At 37.8% G+C, this 12,383-nt stretch overlaps 2 protein-coding genes across 2 annotated transcripts in view; both read right to left on the bottom strand.

Annotated features, from left to right (window-relative positions):
- Window positions 1-10,149, bottom strand: part of LOC122061758 (delta(14)-sterol reductase) — a 21,885-nt gene extending 11,736 nt beyond the window's left edge. The window contains exons 1-8 of the mRNA XM_042625216.1: window positions 9,988-10,149; window positions 9,766-9,883; window positions 9,557-9,627; window positions 8,535-8,591; window positions 8,159-8,250; window positions 5,716-5,763; window positions 3,972-4,092; window positions 3,840-3,886 (exon numbers count right to left, since the gene is read on the bottom strand). Coding sequence (XP_042481150.1) covers window positions 3,840-3,886; window positions 3,972-4,092; window positions 5,716-5,763; window positions 8,159-8,250; window positions 8,535-8,591; window positions 9,557-9,627; window positions 9,766-9,883; window positions 9,988-10,035 — 602 coding nt within the window. The 5' untranslated portion in view covers window positions 10,036-10,149. The remainder of the gene's footprint in view (window positions 1-3,839; window positions 3,887-3,971; window positions 4,093-5,715; window positions 5,764-8,158; window positions 8,251-8,534; window positions 8,592-9,556; window positions 9,628-9,765; window positions 9,884-9,987) is intronic.
- Window positions 10,150-10,742: 593 nt separating this feature from the next.
- LOC122060659 (deoxyhypusine synthase) overlaps window positions 10,743-12,383 on the bottom strand; it is a 5,028-nt gene continuing 3,387 nt past the window's right edge. Inside the window, 3 exon segments of the mRNA XM_042623781.1 lie at window positions 10,743-11,221; window positions 11,610-11,845; window positions 11,922-12,027. Coding sequence (XP_042479715.1) covers window positions 11,132-11,221; window positions 11,610-11,845; window positions 11,922-12,027 — 432 coding nt within the window. The 3' untranslated portion in view covers window positions 10,743-11,131.

The raw sequence follows: 12,383 nt of genomic DNA, 5'->3' as shown, positions 1-12,383 counted from the left end.
GGTGAATCAGTGTGCCAAATATTTTTTCATTTTTCAGCTGTACCCCTGATGTGGCAATCACTATTTGCACTTCAATAGCACATTCTACTGATGCTGCCCAGAGCTGCTATCTATACTATTGACCATTCTTACTGTTGCACAGAATTTACTCACATAACCTGTATTGTTGCCCAGAGCTGTCTCATAAACCTCACACAGTAATCACTGTCACATACATACACAGTCGTATGCACATCCACACTGCACCACCAAGTGGTTAGGTCTACCAGATGTACACACCCATTCTGCAGCCAAGCACTCCAATCCACAATACTAATACGAGCATACACATCCACAACACAAGAAATACGTGCTTCGGCCAGTTGCCTACATGCACGGAGTAATGCCTACTGTCGGGCTCAGTATTTACTCAATACTAATCATGACTGCACCCACAGCCAAGAGAACAGATTCCCAGTTTCCACCAATGACATACAATAGCTAGGTCTTCACCCTAGTTTTCTCATAATGATATGAGAGGCCGCACCCACGGCAAATAGGTTTAGGTAGTTGTAACTACCAAGGAACACACAGCCCTTGTGTCCAGCACCCACTGAACACCCAAACAAAATAAAATTGGGCTTATAACAATGCCCTATAGTGAAGCACTCATACATGCAAATTTCCCCAAAAATAGACTACAACTATCACTTAGGCATTTTATCAAACATCTTGCCTACAATGATTTATAATAATGGAAATTTGGCAAAAGTGAGGTTACCTTGGCAAGGAGTAACCGTCGGAGATGCAATAATATCGATCTCCACTTGATGCGGACCATAATCACGTTGTCTTGGTGTCGCCAATGCTTCAACTCCGGTTGGCACTTGGGTTTCTTGAAGCAACTCGCAAGAACCAAATTCTAGGTTCTTGTTCTTCTTCTTTTTTTTCTCCTTGTCTTTACTTTCATAGAGCAACAATGGCATTTACATTCACACGCACACTCTCTCTCTCTCTCTCTCTACTTCTCCTCTTCTAGTCTTCCTTAAGCTTTAATGGGGAAATAGTATTCTCAACAAGAACCATCAAACTCCATTAATTGGATTTGAGAAAATCTCTCTTGAGAGGCATTCAAGACACACACAAAGAGAAGGAAAAACTTCTTCTCTATTTCCCACTTCTTCTCTTCTCTTCCATTTTCTTTTTCTTTCTCTTGGCAACAACCAATAGAGTTTACTACCTTGGTTTCCAGCAGCTTCCTAAGCCTCTAATGGGGGCTATGGATGAAGTGCAGGAGGATGGAATCCTTTCATTCAAACCCTTAGCCTTCCATGAGCTTCAACTCATTTTTCCGACCACCTCAACAACCCCTCTGCCTAATTTCTTTCCTCTGGTGTGTAGAGCTCGGAGAGATGAAGAATCTCCAACTTGAATCACCCAAATCCGAGTTAAAATGAGGGAGATATGACCATTTGAAGTTGGAGCAATGAGATAGCCTGAAATGGAATCTTCGTAGGAGTGGCGTAGGCTACACCGGCGGAGCGCGACACAGGGGCGAAATCTGACCGTAGATCTTATATAAAAGATCTTATAATCTAAGCCGTCCAATTAAACCAACGGACAATAGATCCAAACCATTAGATTTGAATCTCGATGACATCATCATGACGTAGGCGCTGACATCGTCAGAAGTGTTGTCGACCACGGATTGGCTACATCAGCGTATATTCCGGATCTATGTCGGCTTAACCCATAAAGGAGAATCATTTATAGACCATTAGATCTGGATCTATAAGATCTACTTGATCCATATCTAAGGGATTGGAATCTAAGCTTCGGTGATGATGCACGTGCGACACACAGTAGTCAATGCAATATGGTGTAGCGCCAGACCATCATATCTAATACACTCCACCAATGAGAAGCCTTGGATAAACATCTTCAACGCAAGCTCTTGTACGAACCGTCAGATCGGAATCTGACCGACGTGGCTCAATCTGAGTCGTGTATTAAGGATCCCTCTGATTCTCTTATATACACATAAGCCCCTGCTTCTATAAACTTTAATGCCAAAAACCCCTTATCAACTCAGACCTTTAAAACCTTGAAATTACACAAAAGCCCCTGAAATTTCAAACTTAAAATCCAGAAAATCCACCCAACACCGAGAGCATCTGTTGATTTTCTAGTTCGGATTTTCGAACCGGATTCACGGAAACACTTATAACTTTTTCATACGATATCCGATCGAGATGAAACGAAGTGCGTTGGAACTGTAAATTGACGCTCTACGACTTTCCAGAAGACTTAATCATCTGACTCAGCCATGTAAAAAGACAAAAATGCCCTTAGACCTTTCCAATGACACAACTTTCTCATACGGAATCGGAACGCGATGAAATCAGAACCATTGGAAAGATTGGATTTTTGTTGTATTGTTACATGAACACTTCCTTTTAAAAAGTCATCTTCAATGCCGTAACTGCCCTCGACTGCCACAAATATCGTAACTTCTTCATACGGTATCAAAATGTGACGAAATCAGATGCACTGGACTAGGTAAATTACAATCTATCTTTTTCATGAAGAACCAATCTTCCAAAAATATCATTTTTAATACCAAAAATGCCCCCGAGCATAAATAGGCCAATTTTTTCAGTTTTGACCTAAAAACCCGCACCACCTATTAATAATGTATTAAACCACTCCATGCATACCAAACGGCTCTGTTATCTCATCGGGGATACTGGACATTGCCATGTCATCATTTTCATCCACATCACCCAAACTGGCCATGTCATCACCGCCACGTGGCCAGGTTGCGAACAAGGACAATCATAAAACAACATGCAATTTGTCGAAATCAATAGAAAGAGAGTCGATGGCTCGATGCATCGCTTTAGAAGGTAGTTATTCCTGACTCAATAACCATATGGGGTCAGTTATTCCTGACACTTTTCCCTTTATTTAACATTTTTCGTCACTGTTTATAAAGTTGATCCCATTGGTATTGAAGAGCTGACAAAGTTTGTAGAATTGATTATACAAAATACAAATATTTTTGTATACTTGGCAACATAGTTGTCATGGCGTCACCTAGGCGGCGATTTGGCGTCCTGGCGGAAAAGGAAGTTCATGACAGTGCTACGATTTACGTGACTCACAAATGGCGGTCATCATTGGCTATAGGCGTTGCTATGGCACCGCCATGGACGCCAGGTCATGTCTGATTTACTAGGCGGTCAATTTTTTGTAAAATGCAGGGGGATTTTGATAGGGCTACATTGATTTTTGATGATTTGATGTTGCTTAATGTTGGTTTTATATGTTATAAGATATATATTGTAGGCTTGTAGCATGCTAAATAACTTTAGAAAATAGAGAAAGTAAAAAAAATAGCATACTAAATAACTTTAGAAAATAGAAAAAATAAAAAATGACACATGGACGATTTGACCGCCATGGCAACGCCATAACGGGTGATTCATCGTCAAATCGATTAGCCACCCCTCCACCGCCTTGGATCGATTTGACGCCATGACAACTATGCTTGGCAATTTTCTTCCCTAATATCTAAAATTAATTCACCACCTTAGTTATGAAATGGCAGATAAATTTAGAGACAGTTTTATAAAAAGAAGAAAGCATATAGTGGAATGAAGTAATTGAAGAGAAGAGGGGCACTAATGAAACAAATAACCTCATAAAGAAACTTGGCACAATGATATCATGTTTAACCCTATTTTCATGAATGCATTAAAACATTAAAATTTGAAAGAATTTCTAGATGAAAAAATAAAATAAAATAAACTCGTTAAATATCAAAATTATATTGCTGGATCGGAACAAGATGAACTTACGTGGAGGTCATGAACTCCTCGTAAAAAAAGTAGTCCAGAACATAACACTACAAAAAAAGAACAAAGAGAAAAATTGAGCAAGTGATAAATGGTCATATAAAATTAAATACAGTAGCATGTTGGTCATATTACCGTACAAAATACTTGGTAAAGGATCATTGACTGGCTTAAGCTGCCATCTTCAATGCTTTTGGCTAGAACTGAAAGATTGATAAGTAGCCAGCCCATCATTCCAGCTCTAACAAAGAAAAATCTACAAATGGTGGAACAGCCAAAGATGGCATTGTAAGAATAAGCATGCTGGTAATAAAATGTCTCATTCAATTGCTTTCAATTGAATATTCAGTTTGGCAAGTATGGCTACATGCCTACATGGTGTTAAAAGTAATTACCAATTAAAGGGAATTCATGGCAATCCCAATATGCTATTGAATCATTAAAAGGCAGGAAAAAGTTAGTGATGCAAATTTAATTATGATGATTGTGTTGCCCTGTCAATCATTTCTTAACCTGGGATGTTTAGGTTAAAAAGAATCAGGGTTAAAGATAATCAAGAGCCACGATAAAGATTTCAGAGGTAAGACCCTCATTTTTACGATAAGACAGAGCCAAAGATTCATATTTAGGGTTTAACAAAGCCTGTTACAGGACAGAGGACTACCCGAGATAAAATAATCACCATCTAGAAAGCTTCATGAAGGGGTGGGGGGAAGGTCAGAATAAGTTCAGAATATGAGACCTATCAAATCTGACCCAATTATATAGTTATTAGACCACCAATTATATAGTTATTAGACCAAAACATCAAGAGCTCAGAGTTCAAAATTCCTGATTTGATAAAAATGCTATAATCCAAGCCCCACTATTACAGGTCATATGTTATGGTTGTAAATTAGTAAATGTCATATGTAATTATACCTGGATTGAGTACAGAAAATGATTGCATATAGTCCTAAACCGTAATGAGATGAACTGTAACATCTTGAGAAAGAAGGTTCAGTAGGGAAATTGGATAAAGGATTTAATTGATAACAGTGAAAATTTAACAAAGGGTTCGAGAAAAATCAGAAAGAGAAGATAAACCTATTCACCTAGGGTATGTAAGCCATGTACATTCAATTGAGAATAATTCTTCAATGCAATAGCCAAATTTTTAAATCACCTTTATTTGGAGCACAATTGGTTTATATAGACTACTGTGATCCTAACTGAACTATGCCTTTCTAACACACATCCCATCACAGACCAACACCCTGCAATTATTTTGGTTAACTTTGCAAACCAAATTGATTTGCAATATCTTGAGCTTTATAGCAAAGTAACCGTATAAAATTTCAAATGATACCACAAATAAGGAAAAAATACATTTTGAACACCCTTCTCCAGCAGAAAAAAAGAAGGCATCAAGAGAACTTATGAAAATAGAACCCAAACTCAATTCAGACTTCAAAAAATAAAGTAAAGCCAGCAAAAAGCAAGAATATAATTAAGCTGAAACAAATCACACTAAAAATAACTGGACTTAAATCTTCCTAAACATAAATATTAAGAGAAAAAACCATAACATACATTTTATCCTGATATAGACAAAAGGAACAACTAAGGATGAAAGTTTCATCTCACATAACAAATCCAAATACCCCATATAACTTTGATCCAGTAAGTGCTATGCAGATCCTCATGTTATAAAGAACTCTTAAGTGGCCTCCACAAGAAATCATCTATTTTCTACAGCTCCTAACACAGTTGTATTTTAGAGGTAACTAGAATTATATCGAACAATATCAAACAGATGTTAAACATGAAGATATAGTCAAGGATTTTTGATAAACTGAATGAACAGAATGCCTATAAACCTGAAGAAGGTTTCACGTACTTGAGGTCAACTCCCATAAAATGAGGATTCAGCTGTATTCCAAACCACCTATGTATGAAATGAAGAATGATAATTAATCAACATTCTATAGGGAAACAAAACAAAAAGTAAAGACTACAGAAATAAAATTCTCTTAAACCTAAGGGCTTCATTAAGGAAACAATCACTCAACTCACTCTCAATGAAATCAGTCACACGACTCACTCCTAATGAAATCAGTCACTCGACTCACTCCTAATGAAATCAATTGAACTATTAGTAAACATTGTTTAGAAAGATGTAAAAGGTCCAACCATCCCCCACCCTGAAAAAAAGAGGCATTAATAATCCATTAGTTATGGACATTAATGGCCATTATCATGTTTCTTTTATTTTCTCATGTTATCACCTGTAATTTGAGTCCTTTTGATCTAGTTCGTCAAACGCGACGTATGGGAGCCAGTTAAAGTACAAAAATCTTTTGGCCTACTCATATTTTGTCACCATTCCAGAGTGACATGAACTTTCTTAATAAAAGAAGGTTCCAAAATTCCAACTGTCTTTAAGTTGTAGTAAAAAGAGATTTTTATCAATTTGCATTCCCATCTTTCGATGAAGTGTGTAGCTACTAACAAAGTGAGGAGACCCAAAGAGTTACCATGGAGTCATGGACACCTTACCATCATTGTAGAGATATGCACTTTCCTCTAGCTCCCATACAGATTGGCGTAGTGGAGGTAGAGGCCAAGGGCCACACCATGGAGATGACTGATATAGATTCCGATGTGACCACTGTGGGAGACCCAGGAACACCAAGGAGTCAAGGACAGGTGTTGGGTGCTTCATGAGCATCCACCTCGACTTCTACCTGCTAGTACGTGTGGTGGCAATAAAGGGGAGCCAAGGCACACACAGTCATGGCTGACACTGAGCATATAGAGCCCTCATCTGGACTACAAACAAATCATAGTCTTCTCACCAGGGAAGACCTTGCAGCCTTTCGCTGAACATGTTACATTTGGATAGTTCCTCACATCTACCACCGTACCGGCTTCTTCTGCTTCAGCTTTGCAAGTCTCAATATCAGCACCTTCAACTACTCTCTCTTGGGTCATTGACTCTGGCATCACCGATCACATGATTGGTATGTCTCAGTGTTATAATTTATATTCTATATGCTCTAGCAGGGATAAGATTAGAGTTGCCGAAGGGTCCCTTTCCTCCATTTCTGGTAAGGGTAGTGTTTAGGTTACCTCTTCTATTTCCCTTGATTCTGTTCTTCATGTTCCCAATTTTGCCACTAATCTGTTATTTGATAGTCACTCAACGAAATTCTTGAATTGTTGTATCACAATTTTTTCCATTCATTGTACTTTTCAGAATTCGATGACGAAGAGGATTATTGGTAGTGGACATGAGGAGAAAGGAGTTTACCTTCTGGAGCCCCGCACATATTTTTTTTACGACAGCCCAATCTTATGAGTGTGGGCGTAGTGACCACAACATTGTTGACTTTGTGATGCTTTGGCATCAACACTTAGGCCATCGCTCTTTTGGTGTTGTGAAAAAACAGTTATCTCAGTGTTTTCTTTTATTTCTACTTTCCATGTATTTCAGTGTAAACCCTGTTCATTTGCTAAAAATTGTCGCTTTTCTTATCCTTATCATAGTAATAGATCAATTGTTCTTTTTCATATTATGCATACTAATGTTTGGGGACCTTCTATGCAAGCTGGGAATGTATAACATTTATTCCCCAGCTTGAGGAGGAGTGTAAGAGTTTATGTAATAAGGGTAGTATGAGCACTAGCCACTAGTTTTCTATCATGTTGTCTTATGTTGTAATTTTACCTTTTTACATTTTATCTCGCTAGGGAGGTGTATGTAATTCTCACATCATGTTAGTGAATCAAGTAGGGGACAGGAATCTTTTCTCTCCCACTTTCAGTTGCACTTCTCTTCCTCCCTTCTTTTCTTCTCTTTTCCTCCTCTCATCTTCTTCTCTTCTCTTCTCACCTCTTACCTTCTCCTCTCTTCTCTTGAGTCGATCCTCACACACTTTCAACTATTGGATCATATCGTTCCCGTATCGGATCCTATCACTCTATATTGATCTGTATCGCCCGATACAAAGTTTTTTTGAAAAATAAGTATTAGATCGATACCCACCAATACCGATATGTATCAGCCAATACTTAAAACCCTAGGTAGAAGTATCTTGGCATTTTAACACATGTATCCATGATTAAAATTTTCAAAATAGCATTTTTGTAAAAACAAATATAATGATTGAACTTCTTCTTGTGCACTAGGTTGTTCTTTTTTTTTCCTTTTTCTTTTTTTTTAACTGAGAAATTTACTTGTGCCAATCCAAATTTTCATATAAAGAGGCCTTACACAAGAAATGAAATTTAAACCATAAGGGATGCTAATTAAGATAGATACAGGGCTTGTAAAGAAGTACCAGTCATGTATAAAGTTTCTTGTGACATGTGGTTTTAAAGAGGATCCCTGATCATGAGATTTGCAACCAGCAGCATAAAGTACCAATGTCACCTGTCATAGACAAAAGACAGAAATTAAGGACATTCAAGGCCATCGACTATTGTGGGGGCATGTAGAATTGCACAAGTCATGGCTACAATCAATGATTAAATAATTGGAACAAGAGCATATATTTAGTAAAAATCGGAAGATGCAATATATATATATATATATATATTTTTTTTTTGTTAACAGATAATATTTTATTAATGGAAGTATGCTATATGTTGTGACAAGCAATACTATCATATTACCATTTTTTAACTCATGATAATGAAGCATAAAATTGAACTTACAATGAAGCTGAATATAAAAGTTGCAAAAAGCAGCTCAAGTCCTCTGTCGGCTATTACCTGCAATCATTTCGAGGACATAATTCCAACTCCATACGAAAACTTATATGGATAGAATGTACACCAATGCATTCGCTTTAAAATCTTTCCAACTCCAACAGAACATTCAGTATAACACACTATTATGCATTCGGTTGTGAATGTGATTTGTGACAAATAATGAGCAATTTCATTAATTGGTAAACAAGCAATCTCCTGACTCCTGTTAATATACAAACATCCTAGCTATTGGAAATGACAGTAGGAAAACCTAATTGTAACTGTGGATAGCAACATTTGTGTGTGAAGTCTTTGTATCTGGTTTTCCAACTATGGCCTGGGGGCATGGAGACAGACATAAGTGTAGAATGAACACCAAAGTTTCAGTTGCGAAACTTCAAAATATAGAAAAAGACTAGGCTAAGAAAATTTGATTTGATCAACCATGCGTAGTTCCTTCTCTAAAGTGAAAAAGCCCTAACTCTGTGATTTGGTTGATGCTCAGATTATGGAAGCATATTTGCACAAGTGTCCAACAGGACACATATAGACGTGGCGTTCCTACAATGGGAAGCAACCCACAATTCATATGTCCAAATTCTAACCAGACAAAAAACTGCATAGGAGTTGGATCACTGATCAGTTCAGTGCATTTTGGAGATAAACAAAGAAGTAAGGTAACTCAGTCAAAAGAAACGAAACAAACTGATTGTCTTTGCAAGAGAGAATAAACTTGATAATCCAACCGAAACTAATAACGCAATTACTCAAATGCTGATATGAACAGTCGCATTTCATAGATGAAATTGCACAACTTGATCTCTTGCGCTACCGAATCCTGATAATTTCCTGCTCCCTTTTCCAAATGATAATTGCAAATTGAAACACCAACAATTTCCTCCCGAGAGGAAGAATTGTCAAAGTTCAATAACAAAATGAATAGGATGATACAAGCAACATAAAGAGGGGAAGAGAGAGAGAGTAACCGATGGTGATATCAGCTTCAAGGCAGCGCCGATCCCTAAGAGGGAAACCAGTAAAAGAAGTGACACAAGGCCTGCAAAATGCCGGAAACATGACGCTGGAAGCTCAAAGTAGTATCCCACTCATTTAGGAAAAGATAACTTTAATTCGAATCTTATTGTCGATCATAAGTAGCGAGAGCGGAACACACACAGAGAATAGAGTAACCGACCATTGCAGCAGTAATGAAGTCGAGTGCCATCTGATAGGGTGACGCCAGGAACGATCTTCCCAGGTAGAAGAGATCCAGCGATAGCCAAATAAGTGAAGTAAGATTGAAGTATAACAACCTGAGAAATCAGTAATGGAACAAGCATACATATCAGAAATTGAATTTTCAGTCGGAGAAGATTTTCAAATCAAAACAATGAGGGTGCTTCTGGGTTTTACTTACAGAGTTCCATGTAGGGATCATGGCGTTGACAATATAACCTAAATCCATCTTCAAACTCTCTCCTTCTGTGTTCTAATCGAAGCTCATGCTCCCTTCAGTATTTCACTCTTTGTGATTTCCTCTAATTCATTTTCAGATTTTTGTTGGTAAATAATATGTTTAAAATTGGCTCATAGAGCCAGATCAAATACAAACCGGGTCCGAATGGTGAACTGAAATGGGAAACGAACTGAAACTGAACCGAACCGATTTGAATCTAATGGTATACAAGACTTCCCCTACTACAATATTGTGACTTCTGTCATGGGTTACTGGTTCTCTAATTGTTGTTAGTGTATGCTTATTCACCATTATGAGTTTTTAGATGGTTAACTTCAATTAAAGGTGCTAAATGTAAAATGAACCTGTTCACTTAAATTGATTCGAACTGTCTAAATCAAATCCATCAAACAGTTTAATAAATGACTTGATTCTGATTTGGAGAAGTGCAACCGTTTAATAAATAGTTTGATTATGTTTTAAACCATTTAACCATCAAACCCATCAAATCGTTTAATAAATGGTTTGATGCTTTCGTATGATGTTGCTATAAAAGTGTGAGAATTCCACTGGAGGCAGTAGAGGCCATTGGAGGTTCTCATTTACTTAGGGAAGGCTGATGGCCTAATCCATATCATATTTGCTGAACAACTCAGTCCTGATATGAACCTGATAACATGAAACTGAAATAACCCGAAATCAAACCAGACTAAATCTGAAACTGAAAGTTATCTGCCGGTGCGGCTTCAGATTCACTTATTACCAGATCAAAACCGATTCAACCCAACTGAAACCAGACGAAACCAACCGATTTGACACACCTACAACAAAAACTCTATCAAAGGCAATAACGTTAACATCCAGTTCACTTATGCACCATGTCTGTTGCATACATGTGACCAATCGGTATACAAACTTGCACCAAACGTGACTAAAATGTATATTTGACACCTTTCAAGACTTCAGGGACTTTCTGTCCCATCCCCTTCCCCAAATCCATAATCCAATTTGGGCACGTCGGAAGCCTAAATAATATGATCTGCCTTCTGTGAACTTCATGGTTATCTGAAATTTTATAATGAATCTGGTGACAGGCAAGTGCTGCTTAGATATCTGTCTTGAGAAATTCTTTTGCCTTCTTAGCAAATGTCTCAGCTACCAGTAGAGGAAATGCTATTGTTGCATCACAATGTACCTGCTCAATATAACAGACAAGACACAGAAGACAATAAGAATCACAACATTTGGCAGAGAATTCAAATTTGAAAAACATTAGTGCACTTGATGACAGGCTCAATCTGGATAAAGTGGGATTTGGGGTTGCAATCACTAAACCAGAGCAAAACAATCAATGTCAACAACCAATCAAATGTGGCACCAGGCCATGTGAAGACACTCCATCATCAGGTAAAAGCAAAATAGTCACATGCATCAACCTAAACTGAAAAACACAAGCATAAAGGGAACAATTCAAAAGATGAAATGGAATGACTGAATGAAGATCAAAGTCGGCCTGGATCAAGTAGTTTCACTAATTCCAGCAATGGAAAACAAAAATAATATAAATATGAATGAGATTATACTTTAACAGTCTTAGCAGAACTCCGTATCTTTCCCCATGACACAGCTTCATCAGGACGTGCTCCAGAATCACTACCATCAAACTCTTGGGCTGTATTGATGAAAGCAGCATAATCCGCACCATTGCGCATCATATTGGCATTACATATGTGATGCTTGGGCAGTCCACCACCAAGAATTATAATGCCCGTCTTCCTAGGGTTTGCATGAACTGCTTCCCCATTCATGGCTCTTATATCTGTTAATCAGGTAAGGATTAATTTCCATGATACAAAAGACTAGCATTAAGGAAAAATGAAGATGGATAGACCTACCTTGCACAACGTCAATGACTAATCCAGGATTCCGGAAGGAATGGAAGTATAACATGTCCCCTAGGGAACCATCTGTTAAGCCTGGGCAGAAGACAGGAACATTGTTCTGTGAAAGCATTGAGAAGGAATGTCAACGACGACGCATATAGAAACCAAAATGGCATGGAACTTTTGGAGACTTTTAAAATAGAAATTTTCTCCCGAGCTGCATGTATTACTATAGGAGGGTGACACAAAAGGCCCTGTACTTGGCATACTTATTCCTGTCATATATCATTGCATTCATAACCATTAGATGGGGGTGTTTAACCTCAAATCAACTGCTCAAACATTAATTTGGTTTCATCAAATTCATTTGCAACCTTGCAGGGCTGTAGTAGGAATAGAAGTAAGCCTAAAACTCCTCCAACCATTAGCTGCCTTAGGGATAGGCTATTTTGCTACTAAAAGTTGGTCTAAAAA

Source organism: Macadamia integrifolia, chromosome 14, assembly GCF_013358625.1.
Source record: "Macadamia integrifolia cultivar HAES 741 chromosome 14, SCU_Mint_v3, whole genome shotgun sequence".
Lineage (NCBI taxonomy): Eukaryota > Viridiplantae > Streptophyta > Magnoliopsida > Proteales > Proteaceae > Macadamia > Macadamia integrifolia.
This window is presented reverse-complemented; position numbering and strand designations above follow the sequence as displayed.